The sequence below is a fragment of the Passer montanus genome, unplaced genomic scaffold, assembly GCF_014805655.1.
Source record: "Passer montanus isolate IOZ18808 unplaced genomic scaffold, ASM1480565v1 scaffold1, whole genome shotgun sequence".
NCBI lineage: Eukaryota > Metazoa > Chordata > Aves > Passeriformes > Passeridae > Passer > Passer montanus.
Genome location: NW_024356504.1, coordinates 19,361,067 through 19,385,133, shown reverse-complemented (window position 1 = coordinate 19,385,133; position 24,067 = coordinate 19,361,067). Strand labels below are relative to the sequence as shown.

Below are 24,067 nucleotides of genomic sequence, written 5' to 3'. Positions count from 1 at the left end.
GATGCTGTCAGAATATTTTCTGGCTTTACAGATTCGTTTCATGCTTGCTTAATAATAGGATTACGCTGAATGTGTTTTACTATGACTTGGCTTCATCATGAAGTTGTTTGACTCTGGGTTCTCAAAAATTTCAGACCTGTTTGGAATGGTAGCCCTTAATTATTGGTTTGTGAGTTAATGGCATCAAAAATCTTCAAGATTTTTATTCCTAGTAATTACAGGAGTTGTTATATATCATATCTTCTAATCATTCCGAATTCCTGTTTTAGTGTATTCTAGGACTTAATTAGTGAGAATTAGCTGCAGGGCACCAAAGTCATTGAGGTAGGATCCAATTTCCACAACCTTTTTATTCAAGAAGGCACAATCCTGAGAAGTCTGTGTTTTATTTTTTGGATTATTTTCAGTGTTAGCTAATGGGCCAGGATATCTGTGTTATTATTGCTGTTATAAAATAGTTTCTAGACGTCTCATGTTTTGGCTTGCCTCACTCTGAAAATGGGCTTAAGTGCCTGAAAATTGTTTGAGAAATTTAAAACTGTAATGAGGAAAAATCACCTTGGGGTATGTGGTAGAAGTCAGTGGGATTCCTTGTTCATACCATTTTTGAAGTGTCAAGGGAAAGAGTTACCTGGAAGTTCTTGCTGAGGTGGTGGATAGTCTTTTGAAGAGGATACACTGCAGAAGCAGACTGGATTTAGTACTTGATTTGCCTTTTTTTTTTTTTTTTTTTTTGAAGTGAGGGTCATTGAGATTAAAAATGAATTAAAAGAGGCTGATTTACAATTCTGGAATTTTATGTAAGTGGGATAGGAAAAGTTCTTAGTTGATTTGATCTGACCACAAGTGTTGGTTAGCAGTAGGGAGGTGGTGGATTTGCTGCAACAGTGTGGAAAAAAAAATCCTAACTGGAGATGAGTATACTCTTAAAAAAACCTTCTTTGTTGTCTTGGCAAACGTACATGGGCTGTAACATGCTTGTGTTCCAAGAGGGGTTTTGAGAAAGTGACCTGATTGCTCATTTCCATGATTTTAGAGTTTATTTCTACTCCTGCCTCCTCTGGCTGATTTCGTACTATCTTTAAATACTAACACATGTCAGTTTATGTGCTGAATCTTCTGTTTATTCCTGATGAAGGTGCTTGATACTGTTCTGATGCTGTAACAGAGTGCTGTTGATGCCACAGCAATCCCTAATTCCACTGATGAAAATTGCTCCTTGGTGCCCAGTTTGTAACTGCTTGAATATTTGAAGAGCAGTGATAGATTTTCTTTTTCTGGCTCAGTGTTGGTCAGTGCTCTCCCTAATGTAGCATCACAACATCCTCTGATCCTTGATTTTTGTCATGCTTTAAAGGAAAGAAAGGGCTACCACCTGGGTATACAGGTTGAGATGCTGCTTCTAGTGATCCCTAAATCCTCGTCACTGCACTGGTTTTATATTCCAGAGCTGCCATCTCTGAGGGGTCCAAATGCTTTTTGGAAATGTCATGAGCATTCTGTGATTCTTTTTCTTACCTGATGAGATTAATATATGGGCTTATTTATTCCATTGACTATATTGCATGTGTGTTGCCTTGTGTTTATGTTAGCAAATATGAAGTAGATACTTAATTTTTAGTTGCCAGGTGTATTAGTCTTATGGAATAGGTAGGTTGCTAAAAGGCCTTTTTTTAATAGGTAGGATAAACCTATAGAGTTTGAAGAGTGGAGCAGTGAGTCGAGATCTATGTCTTTGAGCTTTAGGCTCTTTCAGGTCTCCTGGCCCAGACTTTTGGCCCCTGAAGGTAAGACTGTGGTAATTGAAAAGCAGTACAGAAAGCATAGGATTTGCTTGGTCTGTCTGGAAAGAATCTTTTGCTAGAGAGGTATTCATTCTGTCGTGTTTTGGATTAACTGGATTAATTGAGTTTCTGTTCTGTGTGTAGACAGATGAAGGGTGTGTTTGAAACACAGCTGAAATGAAGTAAATATCCATTAAAAATGAAGTTACACTGAGGTATGACAGTGCTTCCTCTGGAGAAGAATGAGATGAGAAAATCTTCATTGCTTGGTGGAAAGTTGATCTAGAGAGAGCCAAGCACATTTTGTAGAATTTGTTTTGAGATGTTGCACAGAATGTAATCTTACCCTGAATAGGTTTGTTGAAATGAAGCTGGGGGAAAAATGCCTGCTCTGTGCATGGTGATGTGCTAAAGTTGAAATTGGAACTTAGGAGAATGGTTCCTGTATTCTAAAATACTTGCATTGCTTTCACAACCTGAGAGCCCATGTTGAAATAACGTCGAGTGCTGAAGTAAGAGCTAGAGCTATCACCTGTGCTCTGTAAGATCTGTATTGTTGTTATTCATGGCCTTCTCACCTATGGTTTAGAATACTTTAGTTTTTTTTCCTCTAAGTTTTCCTTGTGCTGTCATGTATGTAATTTAGGAATGTCTTCCAGAATCTCTTAAGATGGCTTTTGCAGCTAACTTCCAAGTTTTTTGAGCAAAACCTTCTTGCTTATACTTCCATTGGCTTATTGTCCAATGTTATTTCACCTATGTGGATGTATTAAGTAATTGTCTTGAATTTTTCTATAATTTCTGTTTTTCTTTAGTACATGTAGATGGCCTTTTAGAAAACATTGAAGCTGAAGTAAAGATATTACAAGAAAAGCGCGGTTTTAAAAGAGCAATTTTAGGTGTAAGTCAAGTATGCAAGCCTTAAAATTGCAGCATTGAGCTTTACCTGTGCCACTTAATTTTACCATCCTCCTTATATTATTAATATATTGCATCTCAATATTATGGCATATTATTTCATGATATATGAACCCCAAAGCCCCTACCTTTTTGACTGTCCATGAATTGGATAAACAGCTGCTCTGTACTTTGCTTTCTTCTTTTTGCGTAACGTGTTTTCTTATTGTGCTCTGCTTAGTCCTGCTCTGAAGGCAGAATGAATATATTTCTGTGTGAAATTTCTCTAATAGTTATCAGTAGGCTTGTGAGGCCCTCAGAGATAATGTCTGCTACTCGTTTCACACCTAAATTCTCGGTAGATCACTGCACCTGATACAGAGACAAGAAGTGAAAAGATGGGAGGGGGAGTGATTTGCCAAGATAACAGATTTGCCCCAAAAGCAGCGGCAGAGCTGCAAAAAGAAGCCAAATCTCTCCTAGTTCTGTTACATCATGGTGGTAAACAATGTTTCTCTTTTCAGAGTCTTACTGTTGTGATTACCATTTCTTGATGGCAGTCTCACATTGTCATGCCCCATCCTCTGATGATTCTTCACCAAAGTGGCTGCTCCATGTTAGTTGGAAACCTTCTGCTGGTTTGGCTTTCTGCTCAGTGTTAGGTCCTGGGAGGCCAGACCCCTCTTGCCCAGCTTCTCACAGCAGTTTTCTCAGTCACTGGTGCAGGTTTACCTTTCTATCTGAGGTGTGCTGCCTTCTCCCTGAGGCTGCAGGAACAAGAGCACCACAACCTGATTAGTTCACCCTTGTGACCTATATTGAATATTGCTTGTTGTTACAAGTATTTTACTATGCCTCAGGGAGAGGAAATGGATCTTTCTTTTTTTATGGCTGTAGAATTGGTGCCTGTGAGCTAGATGAAAATTTGTGTTTGGTGTGGATATCCATTGAGCTCTTTAAGAGCTTTTTTAAAAATTAAAATAGCAGCATTGCATTCATCTTTGTATTTTTAACGTAGTGCTATAAATGACGTAATTGCAGCCCTGAGTACTCAGCATTTTGGGTAAATCTGACCCAAATGTGTCAGAATAAGCAGCCAGAAAATGTGCCAAATATAATTATTGATCACCTATTTTTAAAAAAAAATTGTAGAAAGGGCTTGATCTTATTTGGCAAGGTAGGGTTCAACTGTCTAAATGGTCACAGCTTTCTTTTCATGCGCTCTGTGACTCACGCGTGTTTTGACACTTGTAACAAGCAGAGCAAGGATATTATAATCTGTCTGACTAGTTTCACATATTTTTATGGAGCATTCGCCTTAGTGTGCTGTAGAAAACCACATATGTATGTGTATATATATATATATACACACACACACACACACGCACATATATTTATGATATTTGTCTTTTAAAAATGTACAGCACCAGTATTTGTGCTTGGGATTGCCCTGTCTCATTTGCAGCCTTGTTGAACTTCATGAATTTCACACAGGCCCATCTCTCCAGCCTGTCAGGGTCCCTCTGGATGACATCCCTTCCCTTCAGGGCATCCACCACTTGGTGTCTTCGGGAACTTGGTGTCTTTGGGAACCACAACTCTCTGAGTGCAACCATCCAGCCCATTCTTTATCCACCAAGAAGAAGGAACAAATGCACACACTTTTACAGACCTTTGGTGTTAGGGCCAATTTGAGAGCAGCAGCAGGTTGTTCTGTAAAGCAGCACTAGCATAGTGCTTGTGATGAGTAGGGATGCTTCACAGATACTTGCAGATAGTAAAGAAGTTGGGAGGCCCAAGGAGTGTAAGGGCTTGTAAAAAATTTTAAAAATCACATTTTTCAAAATCTGAGCATTAGAGTAGGCGTCAGTGATAGGGTGGATTCTCAGAGTTAAGAGGGAGGGATTGCCCCTTTCAATGATCTTAGCTGTTAGATTGGCTCAGCTTTGTGATAGAACTGTACTGTTGTCAAAACCGAATGAAAAAACCATTTGACACACTATCTGAAATATTTTTATAAAATTTCAGCTTGAGGCATGCATGAGATAGATGAAATTTCACAAAATTTTCGCCAGTTGGACTGAAGTTGTAAAATGCTACTTAGAAGATGCTAGGCAGCCTTAGTTATGTGTAGTGTTTGTTTTACTCAATATAAATGTCATCAGAAGTCCCTAGAGTGAACACTTTTGAGTGTCCAAGTTTCATGGTGCGAAGACAGAAACCTGTTGTCAAAACCGAATGAAAAAACCATTTGACACACTATCTGAAATATTTTTATAAAATTTCAGCTTGAGGCATGCATGAGATAGATGAAATTTCACAAAATTTTCGCCAGTTGGACTGAAGTTGTAAAATGCTACTTAGAAGATGCTAGGCAGCCTTAGTTATGTGTAGTGTTTGTTTTACTCAGTATAAATGTCATCAGAATTCCTCATCAGAGTGAGCACTTTTGAGTGTCCAAGTTTCATGGTGCAAAGAAAGAAACTCTGCATTGTTCTTCTGAGGTTAACTATCCAGTGGGAGAAATTCTCATATAAATTTGCAAAAAATAACTGTAATTTAGTAGTTTATAATTTAGTGTCACAAAACCAGTGGATGTTTTTTTCCTGATAAAAAGTAGCATTGCCTGTGATTTCTGGACTATTTAAAGTATGTTTGTGACACTGGTAAACACCCCTGTGGATTTTGACATGGAACTGTGGCTTTTTAAATACAGCATCACAAGCTTTTCCATATGCACATTTGATATTAAATTATGGTTATGCTGGTGATGATGGAATACAGATTTCAGGATAAGAAAGGTGACAAAGATTTTCACACATGGATAATTTTATGCACGATAAGGAGATTTTCTGTGAGTAATCCTGTTGATTGTAATAGGACTATTCACAGCTCAGTATGAGTGTAAATCTTGGTGGAGTCAGGCCCTGCACTGGCATGTGTTCAGCAACATGGAGCACTCAGAAATAACTGTGCAACAAGTCATAAGAGTGTATCATATGTTACCTTTTAGAATGTGTTGATTTTATGATCTGTTAACCTTTTGATGATGATTTATGTTTGATTGCTTTCTTTTTGCAAGTCAACACATTCTAATTGATTCTTAAAAATACTTGTGTGTTAATTTAAAAATCGTTCTTTTAGCTGAGCGTTATTTTTCTGAGTAGGGATAAGAGAGAATTTTATTTAATGTTCTTTATTTAGAACCATTAAGTAGGGTATTATTGTTTACTCTCTAGGCTTCTGCGGTATGGTAAAAATTGAACCTTTGATATTGTGAAAGCTAGCTGTGTTTCCTTTTGTATTGGACTACATCCATATTTTAATAGTGCAACTAAATATATTTTCTCATGTGATGAGAATAGTCAGCATTTTTCATGGTTTGATAGGAATTTAAAGTGGATGTTAGGAACCTGTTCATTTCTACTTTTTCTCTTCCTTTAGGAGGGGTTTGCATTGGTGGTGGTTTCATTCACAGAAATGCTTAAACAGTAATAGTTTTAAATATGCTGTCGAGCCCTGTTGCTATCTCTTTCCTCGTTAGCATCAGGAGTTGTAGAATTATTGGTGACTTTTATACTTTATTTCAAGAGGAAAGCATTTGAGACTGTAGATAGCCATTTTTCCCGTGGTGTGAATTTGGCATAGCTGTTGGGTATGTCTGGGTGGCAGCTCTGAGGTGTTCATCTGTGTGTGCACGTGGCCTTTGTGGAGCAGTTTCACAATGCACTTCAATCTGATCCAACCACTGACGGCTCCTGGGAGAAACTGTCCTGTTCCCTGCCCATCTCCTGTATCCTCACCTGCTCTGTCCCACTGATCCAAACGAAACCTCAGGGCTTTTCTGTGGGAATGTTTTTGTCCAACTCCCTTCTCAGCTGCAGAGTGCTGTGCTCAACCCAGAGTAGGCAACAAGGAGGTCTGAAGGGGGAGAGGTGCAGACACTCCCCTTTGGGCAGGTACCCCCTACATTGAATTGTTTGTTGCAATATCATTGAGAGTTGGGTAATTAACAAAACACACCAAAAGTCCCCCTGGAATGGCCTATCAGTTGCAGTTGATTTTGCAGAAGTTTGGCTGTTTAGAAAGGTTTTACTAATCATGCCCGTAAACTGCTCTGAGTATAGAGGGGTTGACTTTTAATTCAGAGTAAACCTTGCCAAAGTGAATTTCACTATTCCACTAAACAGAGGAGGAAAAAATTCTGTACTAGAACAAGAATGTTCATTTTGGGAGTTTTATAGATTTATGTACACTACATTAATTTAAGTTTACAGTTTAGTGCAAATAATTTTATAGAGATGAGCCCTAAGAAGCTGAGGAGTTTCCCCAGATTGTCTTTTGAAAAGTTTATTCCGTGTGCATTTTGCACAAGTAACCTTTATATGTTCTGTAGTTTGGGGCTCTGGTGTACTCCTCCTCCCAAAAGCTCTTGAAGCAAGGATGTGGGAGGAGTGCTCAGGTACGTGTTCTGTAGCTTCAGATATTTGCTCATTAGGAATTTTGTTTGTCTTTAATGAAAACACACTTCCCAAAATGTGGAGATAAAATAATGTCATCAGGCTATTCCCAGTGTAAGGTTACCCTGAAACCATTTAATCCCTTGGGCTGAGCACAGTGTCAGCTTTTGGGAGGGGAATCTTGGATGTAGTTTGCATCAGAGCAGTATTAGATTGCTAAAGGCAAGTTAGAATTGTTGTTGTGCATCCTGGCTCTTGTGGTTGGGTTGTTGTATCTTGGAAAACATGGTCAAAGAGAGCTTATTGCTAGAGTGAAAGTCACATTTCTGTCTCAAGTCTTTGTTACAGTCCTTCAGAAGGAACTCAGGTTTAAACCAGAAGAATAGTTATATTTTAACAACTTTCCTTTAATGTTTCTCTCAGCCTTCTTTCCTTCTTTTTTGCCTTGCAAAAGTAGGGAAAAGATAGTATAGGAGACAGGGTGGAGTGGGTTATGGATATAGAAAGCAGCTAATCCTGCTTTTTAACTCTTAAAAGGAATAGTAGAAGTTCTGGAACAACAAAGGCTTTTCGCAGGACAGCGTTTACAAATACAAAAAGTCCATCTTACTTCAAAACAAAAAAGCAAAAGCATTAATTCTGGTCTACAAATGGATTCTAAACTGCAGATGATTTTCAGCTTTTGTGTCTGCTGTTAATCCTTGAATATGTTTTATTTTCTCCTCTGTCATAAATAGTCTTTTAAATCCTACAGAATTCATGTTTCTGCAAATACAGATTTTATTTTTAAAGTGAACCCAATTAGTATCTCTGAGTACTTGCTCATTAAATTAAATAATGCCTTACTTCATGCTTAAGAAAAGAAGGGAGAAGACAGAATAACCCTTACCATCAATGAAAGTGAAGAACAAGAGCTGGACCAGGTGTTGAACTCTGATGGCTTACAAATTTTGCTGCTTTCCTTTGGGGTCTCTGTTCACATCTGCTTCATAGCAGCCACCATCCCAGCAGACTTTTTGAATCAATTAATGTTTTCTCTCGATGATATTTTTATTTTTGATTCTGAATTGAAATGTTGTCATGCTTTTCATGCAGCATGTTTTCATTTAAGTGGTTGTTTCTTTAATTGGGAATATTGTCTTTACTGCTCAGCTCTCCAGCTCAGTGCAGAAGTCTTTGGAAAAGCTGATGTCAGGGCTCCTGAAATGAATAGTTGTGAAGTGCAGCCGGAGGCTCTGGTGCAGCAGCGGTTTCTGAGTGCAGCGATGTGCTTCGCTGGCTGGGGATGTGCTGCAGGCAGCTGTGGAGCACCCTGTGAAAACAGAAGGTGCTGGCAGGCTCCTGTGAGACCTTTTGTGGGCAGTCCTTCCCCTTCCTCTCTCTCCTCCCCAGGGAGCTCTGCCTGCAGATGTCTCTTGTGAGATGCTTTGCCTGCAGTAAAGGCTTGGAGAACCTCTGCCAAGCAAAACGTGTTCTTTAAAGGTTTTGTTGACAGCTCTTTTTCTGTCAGTTTATAGAGGAACTATATACTCTAAGAAAAATCAAGATATTAGTTGGTGAAGCTTAATAGAACTCCTGAAATTCCATGAACAACATCTCTGCGACAGGGATAACAGTGTCTCATGCCAAGAAGTTTGCTTGTGTGTGTGTATGTGGTTTGCATTTTTGTAGCTTCCCTAGAGATAATCTCTAAGTAAGTTGATCTTTATTTCAGAAATGCATCTAGCACTTAAAAATGTATTTAGTCTTTGCAGATTGGTAAAGTGTTCTTGTTTGAATGCTTTTAACTTAAATTTCTTTATCACACTGTCATTCTTCCAAGAACACTTCTCATCTTCAATTTCAATGATAGGATTCCTTTTATGTGAGCTGAAAGGTGTCACTTGACAAATTACAAGTGTTTCACTGAATTAATTGCATTTGGGATGCCTCTTGCTTGGATTAATAGCCTGTTTTTGTTTGTGGTTCTTTGTTTTAAAACATTACCTCTTTGTTTTAAAACATCACCTTCAAGTCATGTAACTTACGTTGTTTTTTATCACTTCTCATATCCAGCCTATCACTATGAGTTCTCACTATTTTTCTTTGAAACACCAGGTGTTTGAAAACTTGGTTAATAAGCAGAGCACTTACTACACCACTTCTGATATGACTCAAGATCATGACTGGAAGACAACTTGAGGGCTTTCAGTTGCATGACTCTGCTAAACCTGCCAGTCAGGGTGAGAAAGAACTGTTTCCATATCCGTTGCAACTGTGGGAGCCAGCGAGACCCATGAATACCAGCCCGCAGCTGGCCCGTCTTCTGGGAAGCTGCTGTATCTCACCAGCTGTCCCAAGGTCTGGCATGTCAGGAGTCTTCCTGCCTCTCTTGGTGAGAGCAGCAGGCTCTTCTGTGTGGTTAACACTCGGCTTCTTAGCCTGCCTAGCTTCCTGCCAGGAAGTAGCTTTAAATCCAGGATTTCCGCAATTCCTGCCTAATTTCAGAGTGATGTGGCAGTACCATCCTCCGTGTGGAACAACCTTCTGTGCTGTTCTTGCCAGTGGCCTGAGCAGACAGATTAGGGCCACCATGTTCTCACACTTGATGCTGTTTTGTTCTCTCTTGAATGTGTTTCAGCATCTTGAGTTCCTGTGTTCTTGTACCTGTCCACGTCATTCCTTTGGAGACTCTGCAGTGACCTGATGCTGTCGTATTTCTGTAGTGTGGAACAAAAGCATAGTGAATGACAGTCTGTGTGAGATGTACCCTGAGTATGGGTTGACTTCAGATAAAGGCTGAAATGAGGAAATATATATTTTCCTTGAAGTCTGTCTTTCAAGCTAGATATTTAGAATGCTCTACCAAAAGAATCAGTCTCCACCCTAGGTGTTTTGCACCATCTTTTTCAAATCTTAAGAATTTCACTTCTCTGTCACCTTTCTCACTTGGCACAGGATATTCCAAACCAAAAAGATGATAAATTAATCCTCACTTTATTATTATTATTTTATGATGTTGTTGCAAGGCTTCTGGGAGATCTGCATTGGTGGGAAGAATACAGCCTTAGTGCTGTGCCAGGTTTTGTTTGTTTGTTTGTGTTATTGCTGAGAAACTATCAGTTTGGTTTCCCAGTTACATCTGAAAAATACTTCATGGATTATATAATGTCTGCAAGTGGCTGTATGGCATACCAGACCTACACTTTCCCTTGAAGACATTCTCTTACTCTAAATGGATTAATTTGGGAGTCAGTTTGTCCCATAGCACTACCTGAGCTCACTCAAGGCATTAAGAAACTGTTGTCTGTACTTGACGACAGATACTGAGAAAAATCAAAAGCATGATTTCAAACTTATGTTAGAATTACAGGAGAACAAAAAAGGACAAATCACAAGCATAAATGTGCTGAACAGAATTTTTCCATGTTCTTCTCCTGTCATGGATGGTTTTGGTCCCTAAAATGGACTTGTTATGTAGGAAGGAAGAATGCTAAAAAGATTGATGACACTGTCATATATAAAGACATTTAGCTTGGTGACTCTGTCCTCCTGATTTCCAGCAGAGCAAGGCTTACTAAAAATAATAAAAAAAGTATTTGGCTGAAAAGCTTCTTCCCTTGGTGTGCTTCTTAAGTATTTGAAACTGAGAGAGGTCAGACCATCCTGGCTGTCAGCCTTTCTGTGATGTATTCGGAAGTTTAGAACCTCTCATGGTACAGAATAGGGGCAAATGTTCTTTCACTTTTGAGTTGTATGGCATGACTTGCTATCAGGATGTGTGAATTAGCTTTTTACTTTATTTGTTGTGGTGTGTGGTGAGGTTTTTTTCTTTTTTTTTTTTTAAAGAAATTGACTTAGTTTTACTTTCAGAATCTTAAGAACCAATAGTAATATTTGAAACAAAGGACAATGTTGGAGAAACTTATGAGAGTTTTCAGCTCTTTCAGCTGGTGGTTCCATTCCTACCAAATAATCTAGGATCTCACCCAAAAAGTTTATTCTGTAAACTCGATGTAGTTGATATAAAGAAAACTTCACAAATGTTTAGATGCACAGAGAGTTTTCGAAATATGTTTCTGGAGAAGGAAATTATGTAGAAAGTGATCAAATGGATGAAACTGAATATGGAAATTTAGCCACTTGATGTACATTTGTTTGATGGAGTGTTTTTGCATGCTGGCAGCCTGTTAGACTGGCAGGGGACTGTTGTGGTGCAGTTCTGCAGTGATGGCCCTGCTGGTTTTAGGCAGAGACCTGATTTCTGTGGACATAACCTGTAGAGAGACCTGATTTCTTTGGTTATGAATAGTCATTGTGAGCTGCAGGGAAGGCAGCATAGCCTCTGACTTGAGACTTGAATGGAGATGGATCCTTTCTCCATGCTGCTCTCTAAGGGGGATGGAATTCGAAGCTGATGTCTAGCAATGTACCCACATCACACCTGTATCCTGACTGTGAATGCATCAAAATCCAAGGTGCTGCTGCTGTTGTGATGCTGCCCAAGGTCCCGTCTGGTGCTTTGGCTGGGCCTGCTGTGTGCTGTCCAACTGCCCTGTGCCTCTGCTCCCACCCCTGTGTCTGCCGTGGCCTGTGTGTGTATTGCCTCTGCTCTCTGCCTTTGGGAACTTGATGGGTGGAGGAAGGATGGCTGTCTGTCTGTCTGTTGATGTGTCTGTCTCACTGAGGAGTGGGTAGTAGGGATTATGGGCCTGGGAAATAGGGTGAAGGAGACTGACTGCTCTGACTGGACATCCAGTGTGCCAAGGAGAAGAGTCCTAGAACTATCTTGTGTGTATATTGATCAGTAGAATGAGAAGGTGCTGCCACTTCCAGCTTCAAAAAAGCCTCCTGCTCTGTGCTGAAAACGAATTAATAATGCCATGATACTTGTTGGAATATTGTGAATTGTATTGCTTTTCATGATTGGAATTTATATTTCCTCACTAATGCTCCTGCTCACTGTGAATGTCTTTTATGAACAGCTTTGACCTCTCTATAGTCTTTATTTGATGCATAGCTGTAGCTACAAAATTGCATTTTCATAGAATCACAGAATAGTTGGGGTTGGAAGGGACTTTTAAGGGCCATCCAGTCCAACCCCCAGCCATGAGCAGGGACATCTTCACTTAAATCAGTTTGCTCAGCCCCATCCAACCTGGCCTTGAATGTTTTCCTGGATGGGGTGTACACCACCTCTCTGGGCATCTTGTGCCAGTGTTTCAGCACCCTCATTGTAACAACATTCTTCCTTGTATCTAGTCTAAATTGACTCTCCTTCAAAACCATTACCTGTTGTCCTGTTGCAACAGGCTCTGCTGAAAAGTTATTTCTCCACCTTAAAAGTTCCCTTTTAAATAATGAAAGGCTGCAATAAGGTCTCCCCAGAGCCTTCTTTCTCTCTCATCCTGTTGGCATTGCAGAGATGTTCTAGCCCTTTGATAATTTTCCTTTCCTCCCCTGGACTTGCTCCAGCATATCCACATCCTTTTCATGTTGTGGCCCCAGAGCTGGATGTAACACTGCAGGTGGGGTCACAGGAGAGTGGAGTGCAGGGGCAGAATCACCTCCCTCAACTGCTGCTTTGGATGCAGCCCAGTTTTCTCTCACTTGTGGATATTAAGATGTTCCAGGGGCTACAATGCCCTGGGGTAACAGCAGTGGAAGGGCACTGGAAGGACAAAGAAGTAGGGAGAACAGGACCAGTATGAAAGAGGTGTTTGTAAAAGACAGTCAAAATGGAAAAAGAGAACAGAGCAAAGAGGGCATACAGGAAAAAAATTAAAAGTTTTCTAAGGCATGAGAAGGAGGAATTAGCCATCATTTAATTACCATAGTTTTGCCAGTAGTCAGGAGCACTGATTTGAAACCTTTTGTTTGAAAGTGTTCAGTTGTGTGCACACAGATGTGCAAAAGGAGAGTCTTTTGACATTCCTCAATATATCTAATTTTTGGTTCTTGCTCAGTATCAATTTTAGGACTGCATGTGTGTTTGTTGAGTACTGACTTGAGTTCTTATAAAATGTTTTTAACTAAAAAATTTTAAGCGAGCGCACCAATTGTAGATGTTTACTATTAAAACTTTCTTTGTAGGTAATTGCACTTAAGAATGAACATTGAAGACAAGCTGGGAGGATTATTTCTTAAATGTGGTGGCATAGACCAGATGCAGTCATCCAGGGCTATGGTAGGGATGGGTGCAGTATCTGACCAGTCTGGAGTATCGAGAGAACGGCAAGAGGCAGTGCTTCAAGATCGGACTATGCCGCACCAAGAAATTCTTGCAACAGATGAAGTGTTACAGGAAAGTGAACTTCGACAGCAAGAGATGATTTCACATGATGAACTCATGGTCCATGAGGAGACGGTAAAAAATGATGATGAAATGGATGCACAAGATAGACTTCCTCAAGGGCTGCAGTATGCTGTTAATGTCCCTGTAAGCAATTTCTTTGTGAAATATTGGAGAGATTACTAGGAAGCTTGATCTGGTAGTCTAATCCTACTCTGGCAAGAATCTATTAATTGCTTGTTTGGATTTGGATTATCAAAATATTTATGTCATTTGCCTCTGGCTGTGGATAAATTTTGCCAATTAAGTATAATCTTTAAGTATCTGTTTTATAAATATTTTATAAGCAGGCTGTTACCATAGAACTAAAGTGTTAAAATGTGCTCCTTTAAGGATATTTAATGTTCAGGGGTAACTACAAAGCGGAATAAATAGCTTTATTAGAAGGTGCATACTGTTTATGCTGTTCATAGTACTGTTTAGTTGCTTTTGCTATAGGAAGCATCTTGTATGTTTTTAAGGTATGTGGACGCTTAGCAATTGCATTCACACTGCAGGTTGGACTGTGACACTTCATACATGACCATAAATATGCCCCTCCACGGAATCTCATAGAAGGCATACCTTGGCTTTCCCAGAGAGCATAGAGATGACTTCCTTTTGAAAGCAGAGCATCTGTCTGTAATGCAGCACACCATCACTGTTACCCTTCAAACATAAAGGACAGTCACCAGGACTATAAAAGTAGACAGCCTTACACACGAAGAATAATCTTCAGAAACACAGCACTGCTAAAACACTAGTCTGTTAGCTGTAGATCAGGTGGCTCAGGTGTTAGAAAAATGTAAGAGTATCATGGTCTTCATTAAAGTTCACATTAGATCGAGATTTTGAAATTTTTTTTTTCCCAAAAACTTCATTGGAACTGGTCTTATTTTTTTTTTCCTTAAAAATACTTCTGTCTTAAATACATAATAAACTATTCCGTTAAATCTTATATTGACAACAGCATGGACTAAAGTAAAATAGGTATGAAAAACTGAATGGTTTTACAGATGGAAGTGATTTTAATATATGAAATGATCTCAAAATCACCACAGGTCAGGAAAAAAGACCTTGGGAGATGAATGAAAGGATACATCAAAATGTTACTGAGGAAATTAACTGTGCCCTTTTTATTTAAGATACATATTAATTCTTTCACTTAAATTTCTGAAAGAGTGAAGCCAGAAGATAATTCCCTTAGGAAAAGGTTTTCTGTTTCAGCAGTTTGTCATCTTCTAAAATTGAAAAATTGCTTTTCTGTAGTGAGAACCTTACCTGAAACTGGCACTTGGTATCTTAACAGATCAGTGTAAAGCAAGAAATTACCTTTACTGATGCATCTGAACAACAGAAACGAGACAAAAAACAAATACGAGAGCCAGTAGATTTGCAGAAAAAGAAGAAAAGAAAACAGCGTTCACCAGCAAAAGTAAGACATTGATTTGGCAAAACCAAGATTAAAAGGACCTGAAGATTTGGTTGACTATGACTAATTTCATTAGCATTTGAACTAGTTAGGCTGGAAATTGTTTGTTTGCTCAGTAAAGATGCAGTTCTGAAGTTCACCAGAGACCCAAAACAAAACTGATATAACAGTGTTTTTCTTTGAACTCCTTTTAGCAACATGAACTCTTGACATATTTTAACATCTGTCTCTCCAGGCAGTTCTCTCTCCAAATATTTTTTTTTAAATTATGAGTCAGTAGCTTTGTAGACCATTTATAAATCATTACTCTGTATCTATCTAATAATAGTTGTGCTTTTCTGTGAGCCTGATAATTTTACATGCTTCATGCATAGTAGTGAAAAGTTTTTAAAAAGAAAACTAAAATGGTAGTTTTGAAAATTCTAAAAAGCTTACTAATATATATAAAATAATTTACTGGTAGGGAAAATTCCTGTGGTCATAATCATCTTCATATATGTATTTATTTATATCAAAAGGTTCTTAACCTAGCTGCTGGTTTGTTACTTAAAAATTTGTTTTGTAGATCCATTCATGAGGACTATGTATCCCTGTATGTCTGAAAACAATTTTCTTCTGTTGAGAAGCACTTCAGATAAAACCAGAATCATTTCACCTCATGAGGTAGCAGTGTTACATCTTCTAGTAACTCCCCAAATCAGTATTAATCTTCAGACTTAAAATAGAACATATGCACGCTGCTCTGATGGAAGTAAATCAGTTATGTTATCACGCAGCAGCATTAAAATAAGCCTACTCAGAAATCAACCCAGACTGTTTGTACATTAAAGGAAAACTCACTGTAATACAAAGAAAATCTCCCAAACCTCCTTTTTGTTGCCCTGGGAGCAGGACCTTCCAGTCCTCCTCAAAGCACTGTCAAATAAGGTTGCACCTGTAGTATTCTTGGAAAGCTGAGAAATTGCTTCAGATTGGGTGTGGAAGCAAGTTCCAAATGCTGTGCATTTTTTTCTCACTTCTCCCTTTGAGAGAAAAAAGAGATCTAGGTTGAGTACATCCAGAGATCACTTCCATGGAAACATGGCAAGGTAGAAGAGGCGTGTGCCCCTCTTTCTACAGACGTGTACTTGCATGCTTCCTTTTTATCTCCCAGTCTGCCAGGATTAGTCTTTTGAGATGACAAAAGATTGAAAAATGATCAGGAGAATTGTTAAACAGGTTCTTTTTCAGTCTCTCTTCCCCTTTTTCAGACCTGTCAGAGTAGAAAGGCAGAGTAGAAAAAAGCTGAAGGACTGACCTAGGTGAGAACCTACTGCAGTTTCAGTATTTCCAGAGTAGTGGGGTTGATTTTCCATCCAGACAAGCAGCTGGAACTCTGACAAGTGGAAGTCAGTTAACATTCTGAAACCTTCTAAATTCTGTTTTATATCAATGCAGTAGTCAGGTAAGGAAGAAGTCATCAGGTATCCTGACTCGTGTCTCCTGTTCCCTCTCCCATGCAGACACACACACGTGCACACACGGACACACACGCACGCGCACACACACACACGCACAAGCTTTTTCATTGCTTTGGTTAGGGAAGCTGCTCTGACAAAGTTAACTCTCCTCATTTAAGAGGTGGTAGATTAAGTAGAAGAGTAGAAGAGTAGAATATTCCCAGGCTTAGGATAACCATGAAATTAAGTGTGTTTTCTGCACAATTACTTTAAAATTTCAATATAATATATGAAAAGCGTTTCATAACATGTATTTAAATTTGTTTTAAAGACGCAGTCGGCTTCATCAGCTGGATAATGTTACAGAACAGAGTCTTTACAATTGTCTGTCTCTGTGACTGGAGCTGTAACACACCAATCTTACAGACGTATGAATGTGCTTGTCCTTCAGAGTGAATGCACAAGAATTTGTTAGTCTGAGAGTTTCACTCTTGTTTCGATGCAGGAGAATTAAAAATTAAGTAGATCTTACAGTATTTGCTACTATTTCAGAGATACTGTTTCAGTTATTGACTCTCTCTTTCTCATCACTGTCATTATCATAAAACCTAAAACGCTGTAGCTAATCAAACTGCAGATGTGTTTTCCCAGCATACTTTTATTTTTTTTTAATAACAAGGGACTAAACTGTACTATTTAAGGTTCTTTAAGCTCTTCTTTAGAGTTGTGTTTGCAGTTAAGCAAGATTTTATAAATGTAATTTGTTTACTGATTTTCTTATTCTCTTGCCAGAGATAGTAGAGATTTTGGGTTTTGGTTTAGTTTTCTATTTTTATTATTTTTGACAAATTAGAGAAAACCTGTGATTAGTTTTATTGAATAAAGTAGATGTGGTGCATTTTTTAAATTTAAGTTTTTTTAACTTTATATGAAAATAGCGGCTTTGTTTGACAGCAAAGCAATTGAGTGTGGCAAGTTGAAGTCATCAAGGGGATGCTTTAATATGTATTTTAAGTGAGCAATACTTTATTGAGTGAAAAACCTGAAAGGGGAGAAGAATAATACTACTCTCTTGGCTGTTTGGCTTTGGGATTTTGGTTTTTAAAATATAATTTTACCTTTGAGACTACTGGTTTTATATAGATGCAGATAATATATGACGATTCTGGTTGAGATTTAATGACTTTTAGCGAACATTTAGAGTTGTCATTTGATAAAACGAATTTAACTATTCACTTTTTCTTTAAAATATGATTCTACATGGTTTAGTGCCCAGGAGTGGTTTGATGACTTTGCATCCTTTCCAACAGACGGACAAAATAAACAGTAGCTTATAAAGTGCCTCAGCTGTGCCTAGGGAAGCTCTGAGCTGATTTTCCATGAGCTGCCTTTGTCTCTGTTCTGTTGAAATATTTCTTAATGCAACAAGACACAAGTTGGATTGGACTGCAATTGGAAATGTGTATTAGAAGCTTAACGCATAGTTTTGTAGAAATTAGCATTGTTTTACCTGAAATATTTACATTTTCTGCATCGAAAAAATTAATGTTTTTTTTTTTTTGTAGTTAATAAGACATCTTTAGAGGGTAGTGTGAGAACAAATTTTACTCTTTTTAAAATAGATCCTTACAATAAATGAGGATGGATCACTTGGTCTGAAAACCCACAAATCTCATGTTTGTGAGCATTGCAATGCTGCCTTTAGAACCAACTACCATTTACAGAGACATGTCTTCATTCATACAGGTACTGCTTGACTTCAAATTTGTCTTTTCTACTATATAAAGAGTTGTTTACTTATGTTAAAAATGTTTTCAGCTCTATGCGAATTTCAGTTTTAAGAGTGTAGCTAACTTGGCATCTAAGCTTAGAGATTCCATGCACCAAAGTGTCAAAAGAATATCAGAAAAAAAATCAACATATATTTAATAAACTGAAGAGCTAACCGTTTACAAGGTTTCTTTTCTTTCTTTATCAGAAAGTAATGGGTTGACTTGTAGCCTAAGTGCCAAAAATTGACCCCTTTGTAAAATGTGCTGCAGCTGCTTATTTGCCTGATGAGGTATCTCTGTGTTTGGAGAAGTGAAAAAGGTACTTACTGTTTTAATAGCTTGCCAGTATCCTGAATGCAGTCTATGCCAGCATCTTGATTGATCTTGCACTTGAGGAAATTACAGCCATTCCAGATCACTCTTCTGTGCTAGTCTTAATGTGACTCTTAGGATCATGGAGAGAACTCTGCAGTTCATGTACCTAGTAAGGCAAATGTCTTTTGGTATCAGGGTATTTTTGGAATTCGCTCAGATGCTGGTGTTTTTAATAGACATTTTAATATTCCTCAAAAATAGTTATCAGAAACAACAGTGTGTAGTTATTAACTTATGGATGTGGAATTATATTGTTCAAGGTGAAAAACCATTTCAGTGCAGTCAGTGCGACATGCGTTTCATACAGAAGTACCTGCTACAGAGGCATGAGAAGATTCATACTGGTGAGTATAGTGCCTTGAGTATCTTTACTGGCGTGCTTAAAAACTGTTTCCCCACTCAGGCAAGGTTTCTGGTAATAAATATGCAGCCAAAAACCCTGTCGTAGTTTGTTTTAATTTAACACATGTTACCAAGTTACAAAGCTTTTAAAAAGAAATTAGTTTTGTGCTTTCAACTTGTTCCACTTTCCTTTGGCTGTAAAATGAGTATGAAGTCCAGTAAGCGGATCTGAAAGTAGTTTTCTATAAATAACCCCAGAGCAGCAAATCCTGAAGTTTGTGCATTCATAAAAGTCAAAGTTCGTTAAGCAGTTCTGTCTTTTGTTGTATCAAGTTGATTCAGACAAGGGGGACTTCTAAATTTCATTTCCATAGATTTATTTGTTTGTTTGTCTGTTTGTTTGTACTTGAATTTGATGGAAAAGTGCCAGGACTAAAATGGCCAAAATGCCTAACCCCAAAGGTATTAGTATCAGCTTTTCTTTTCACTTTTTTTTTTTCTTCTTTTAGGTTTAATTCAGAACTGTTTTAAAAAGAAGAGTCTTAGTTTAAAAATTATGCAGTATAGGTCAACTAAGGCTTTAAGCCAAAGCGAGCTAAAGTTTATATATGTTTATTTTTTTAATATTGTTGCACCACACAGAACCACATTCTTTAACAGGTTTGGTTTCATTGGGTTTTTGGCATTTTGGTGCATGGCCTTTCAATCCCTCTTTAAATATTTTGTAATATGGTCCCTTTTGGACTAGATGCCAATTTCTCAGCCTCTTTTTCAGAAAAGCAGAGCTGGTGAATGTGCACAGTGTTTCTTGGCTGTAGCATTTAAATGGATATGAAAGCTACTAACACGCAGTGCAGTGTGTGCATGTGTAAGGGTTGAGAGGGAGAAAAAACTCTGCAAAATGAATTTTCAGAGCAGTGTACAGGGAGTTACATGCACAAATACCCTGTTGTTTATGGGATTTTTGTATCCTAGGTTGCCATGAGTCCAGACTAAGTAGGTTTCCTCCAGCCAGTCAGCCACAGAAGAGTCTTCCATTCTTCTGTCCAGTGTCTTTGTTCTGCTCCTAGTCTTTCCTCTGGCTCTGAATTGGTGAACCATGCTGCCTCCACTTTGTGTAGATACTTATTCTTGAAAAGAATGCTCATTCAGTCTCTTCCATCTATCTGCCCTCCAGCCCCCCCAAAAAGGCAAAAATTTTAAGTGCAGTCTTCACATTTTTTAGAAATTTTTTTTTTTCAAATGAGGATTATTCCCTGTACGTGGCTTTGAAAATGAGAGTCTGGGCAATATAGTTAATTAACACTTGACTGCAAATATTATATAAATTGATTTAATTATCTTTTTAAATTTAGCTTCTAGCTCTAATAAGAAGTCTGTGTCAATTGTGAGCTTTGGAGGGAGGGGGGTGGATGTGGTGGGATTGTAGGTTTTCATGCCAGCTCTTACATATGCTAGTCTTTGTTTAGCAGAGAAAAAGGTACCATTTAACTAATTAACCATATCTGACTTTTTTTAGATATCTGTGTTTCCTCCTTTCCCCAGCATCCTGAACTATAGTTTCGTTGTTTCTCAGTTTAAATTGTGTTTAAATTGTTGAATCATGAATGTTTTCCTAGGTGACAGCTAGTAATGATTAGGAGAAAACACATAAAACCCAGCTTCCAAGGGTGGCAGAATTTTTTTTGAAGGCTGTTTAGTTAACAAGAATTTAACTAGTGTTTAATTTTTGGCTTCACCCAGTTATAGTATAGCTAATTGGCACTCTGCATACCTGTCTGTGCTTTCACCTCAATATGATAGTGCTCACTACTGGCCCTTAGCTGTTTGTGTAGTCACTCTGCTGTTCAGGGCTGCATAACTAAACCCATGCAGAAAACCTGAATTTTCAACTTGATTCTCTAATGAGAAGGTGAGCAGTGGGTCTATGTTTTACTTTGATAAAAGTGAAGATCTGTTTGTATTATTCATACCCTTAAAAAAAAGTTTCTTAACTTTACTCAATACTTTTTAATTTTGCATTTTTATCTCCATGAATGACCACTTTTAGCACCAGCTTTTGGACAGTGTTCAAATTGCTGATGTGGAACAGTAAATCTCTTATCTTTTAAAGATTTTTATCAAATTTTCTAGTTTATTTTAAAGCAATCAAAGAGAGTAGTAACAGGTAGAAGCCCCATTTTATGCTTGTTAGAAGCCCCCAATTTACAGGTGCCTCAGCTGTTTCCAGTCTGTTTTGACTTGGTTCTCTGAACCACTCCTTCAAAGGAAATGTTGTGAGGCAGTTAGGAAGCAATCAATGAACAGCCTTATTCTGTGTAAATAATTAAACAGTTGCATCTAAAAGCAGACATTGCATTAATACAAAATTTGCTTATAATTGTGTGTAGAGGAGGGCAGCAGTGTTGGAACCCTGCTGCTAAACTTGTCCCTAATGATACAGAAAATTGCTATTTTAGTTGTAAGAAAGGGAAGAGTCACTGGTATGCAAATATTTTCAGTTTATGAGGTTGGAGAAGATGCTGAATGTTCTTTTTTTTCTCTTTCAAATATGTCTACTTACTTTTTGTTTAGAAATGTTTCTATATACCTTACCCATTCAGGCATTCATGTGTCCTAATTGTGTAAGCCACCCTACTTTCCATTTTAAACACAAAAACTAAGATTACATTAAAAAAAATAAAGCACCATTGGGGCTGACAATTCAAGTGCCTTCTTATTCAGTCATGCTGATTTTTTCATAGCCTTCTTTAGTATTTTATAATTTGGTTTTTGCCTGTTTAGACTTTAAAATGCCTGGCATTGTAATTGTTACAGCCTTCATACACATAATATTTGTACTACACTGGATGAGTAGTTCTATTGCTTGGTTTTAATAGATTGCCAACATAGACACAACACATGAGCTGTTTTCATAAATAATGCATTAATTGTTGTATTGTATTTTTAAATTTTGAGGGTTTTTTATACATCTGATTCTTTCCCACTGACCGAGACATTTCAGAAAAGTGTGTCCTGGATTCTCCCTGCATTATCAAAAGACTGTTATTAATGGTCTCCTCCATTGGCAATAGATCCTGTCTGAAAAGTACAACAAAATTGCGGAAGGCATCTGAAGTTTTAGGCTTCTGCTAGGATGAAATTATTATTGGAAGCCTATCTTCATATTAATTTTTAATCTTTTCCTAAAATTATCTTCCATATGAAGATTAAAGCCAAAATTAAATATGGTGTCAGTTTCACAAAGGTTTTCTTAATCTTACTTTCAGAGTGTTCTGGAATTCTACTGAAAAATATTATTTTCTGTACTGTGCTGAGTTAACTCCAGGGCAGTGTCCCCAAATTCTTCTCCTTGTTAAGGCATGGCCAGCAGTGCATTTGTATGTGCCCTGAAAGTCTCCAGAATAGCTGGTGACTGTAATCCACATAAAAACCACAGACCCCTGTTTGGCCCTGCTTCAGCCTTGAAATGGGAATAGGGAGCTGCAGAGTCTTCTACCAGCAAATAGTCAGCTTGGGTAGGAAAATGTTAAGGAACTCTGTGTGCATTCACTGACAGAAAGGAGTGTAAGGCTGCAGGTAAGTGCCTTAATGAAGTGTTCTGCATTTCCTGGGATTGCAGGATGGCTCCTTAGAGGGCTGTTCAAGGCCAGAACAGGACTCAGCTCTCTTGCTTTAAGGCTCAGGATAGTTTTCAACCTAAACAGCCACTCCATTCTCTAAAATAAATCTGAGGTAGCATGAAAGCAAGCTTTGAAACAGTGTGAGAAGAGTTGTTTGAAGGAGCAATTAAAAAAACCACAAAGTAGGATAGTGGAGCAAAGGGAAAGAAAACAGTAAGTAGCAAGGACTAAGCAGTAGTCTTCAGGAATGGAAGAGTTCCCATGTATCAAACAAGAACAATGAGGTCTAAATGTCCTGTCTCAGCATCCTGAAAGTAGAAGGCAAGGATTGGAATTTGTTTCAGAAAGTCTGAACAGGCTTGTTGGAAGTAAGGCACTGTAGTTTTGAGGGTGCCTTAAAAATAAAGAGAACATGAAGAATGAACCTGGAGTTTGAAAGTGAAGAAATAGGCCAGAGGGGAGGACTTGCTTGTAGGCAGGATGAGAGGAAATTATATGATATGTGTTCATAATTTACAAGCGATGTTGAAAAAAAGCACACAATTTTATGGTGCTTATTAATAAGCAAGAAATGGTAAAGTTCTCTAAGTGAAGTGAAAGAAGAGATGTAGAATACTGGGGTTGTGAGCCTGTAGAAAAAGAACTGATGGAAGCTGCGAGATCTGAGGACAGGAGATAATTTGATTTAGAAGAGAATAAATTGGAATAATTTCATCTGAGAAAGGGATTGGCTGAGAAGCCACATGGAGAGGTAAGAATTAATAATTCGAAATAGGACATAGGCTTACAAAGAGAGAGATTTAGAAATTGCTTGGAATTAAGGAATTTGAAACTCGGGGCATTAGTGATCTGACTAGGAGCAAATGTGTGGCTGATACAGATATTTTCCATTCTAGTCTCTATAAATACTGGAACTTTATTTTCAGGTACTGTATTCCCATCTGTAGAAGGATGTGGATAAATTTCTCTATTCTAAATGGAAAATACAAATTCTGTCAACATTTTAAATAATACAATCTATTAATTTAAAGTTTTAAACTTTAACAATTAATTGCTGGTAATTCAACAGTTTATAATATAATTAGTAAGAATAAAACTACTTTAGAAAACAGCAATAGTCTGCATAGTTCTGGAAACAAGACATAAATGGTCCATATCCCAAAAATCAGTGCAGTGCAGTACCCAGAATGAAAAGGGTCTTGACAGATGCTGCCAAGACAATCCCTGACCTCTACATCAGTCCAAAAGATTTCACAGTAAATACTAAGAGGAGAGATCACTGTTGTTCAGGGTGAGTTCTAGTAAATAATGGTGAAGTTGTATAAAAGCAGAACTAACTTTTCAATGCATTGGAAATTTTTAGGTTTTGTCAGAGAAACCTAGGAAAAATATCAGAGGGAAGATGTAAGGCAAAAGTTAAAAGAAATAAAAATAGTTACTCCCTGCTCAGAAAGTATTGTTACAGGGTTTCTTTGTGAGGAAAAATAAGGGGGAGAACTGAAGATGAATTCAGGGCAGTGCATATTGTCTGAACGAGTATTTCCTGAAAGTAAAGAAAAAAACCCAGAAACCAAAACTAGCTAACAAAACAATCAAAATGAAAAACGTGTAAGTTTGCAAGTGCTGGTTCTGC

The 24,067-nt window shown here is 38.0% G+C and overlaps 1 protein-coding gene across 5 annotated transcripts in view; it reads left to right on the top strand.

The window, feature by feature from the left end:
- The window catches only part of ZNF148 (zinc finger protein 148), a 41,943-nt gene that overhangs the window by 7,495 nt on the left and 10,381 nt on the right, over positions 1-24,067 (top strand). For 2 of the 5 annotated variants that reach the window (XM_039728958.1, XM_039728873.1), the window contains exons 2-5: positions 13,214-13,559; positions 14,761-14,886; positions 17,945-18,068; positions 18,730-18,813. In XM_039728958.1, coding sequence (XP_039584892.1) covers positions 13,230-13,559; positions 14,761-14,886; positions 17,945-18,068; positions 18,730-18,813 — 664 coding nt within the window. In that variant the 5' untranslated portion in view covers positions 13,214-13,229. Of the gene's footprint in view, positions 1-12,837; positions 13,560-14,760; positions 14,887-17,944; positions 18,069-18,729; positions 18,814-24,067 lie in introns of those variants that run through there. The other 3 variants (XM_039729038.1, XM_039729124.1, XM_039729211.1) reach the window with 3 other exon arrangements.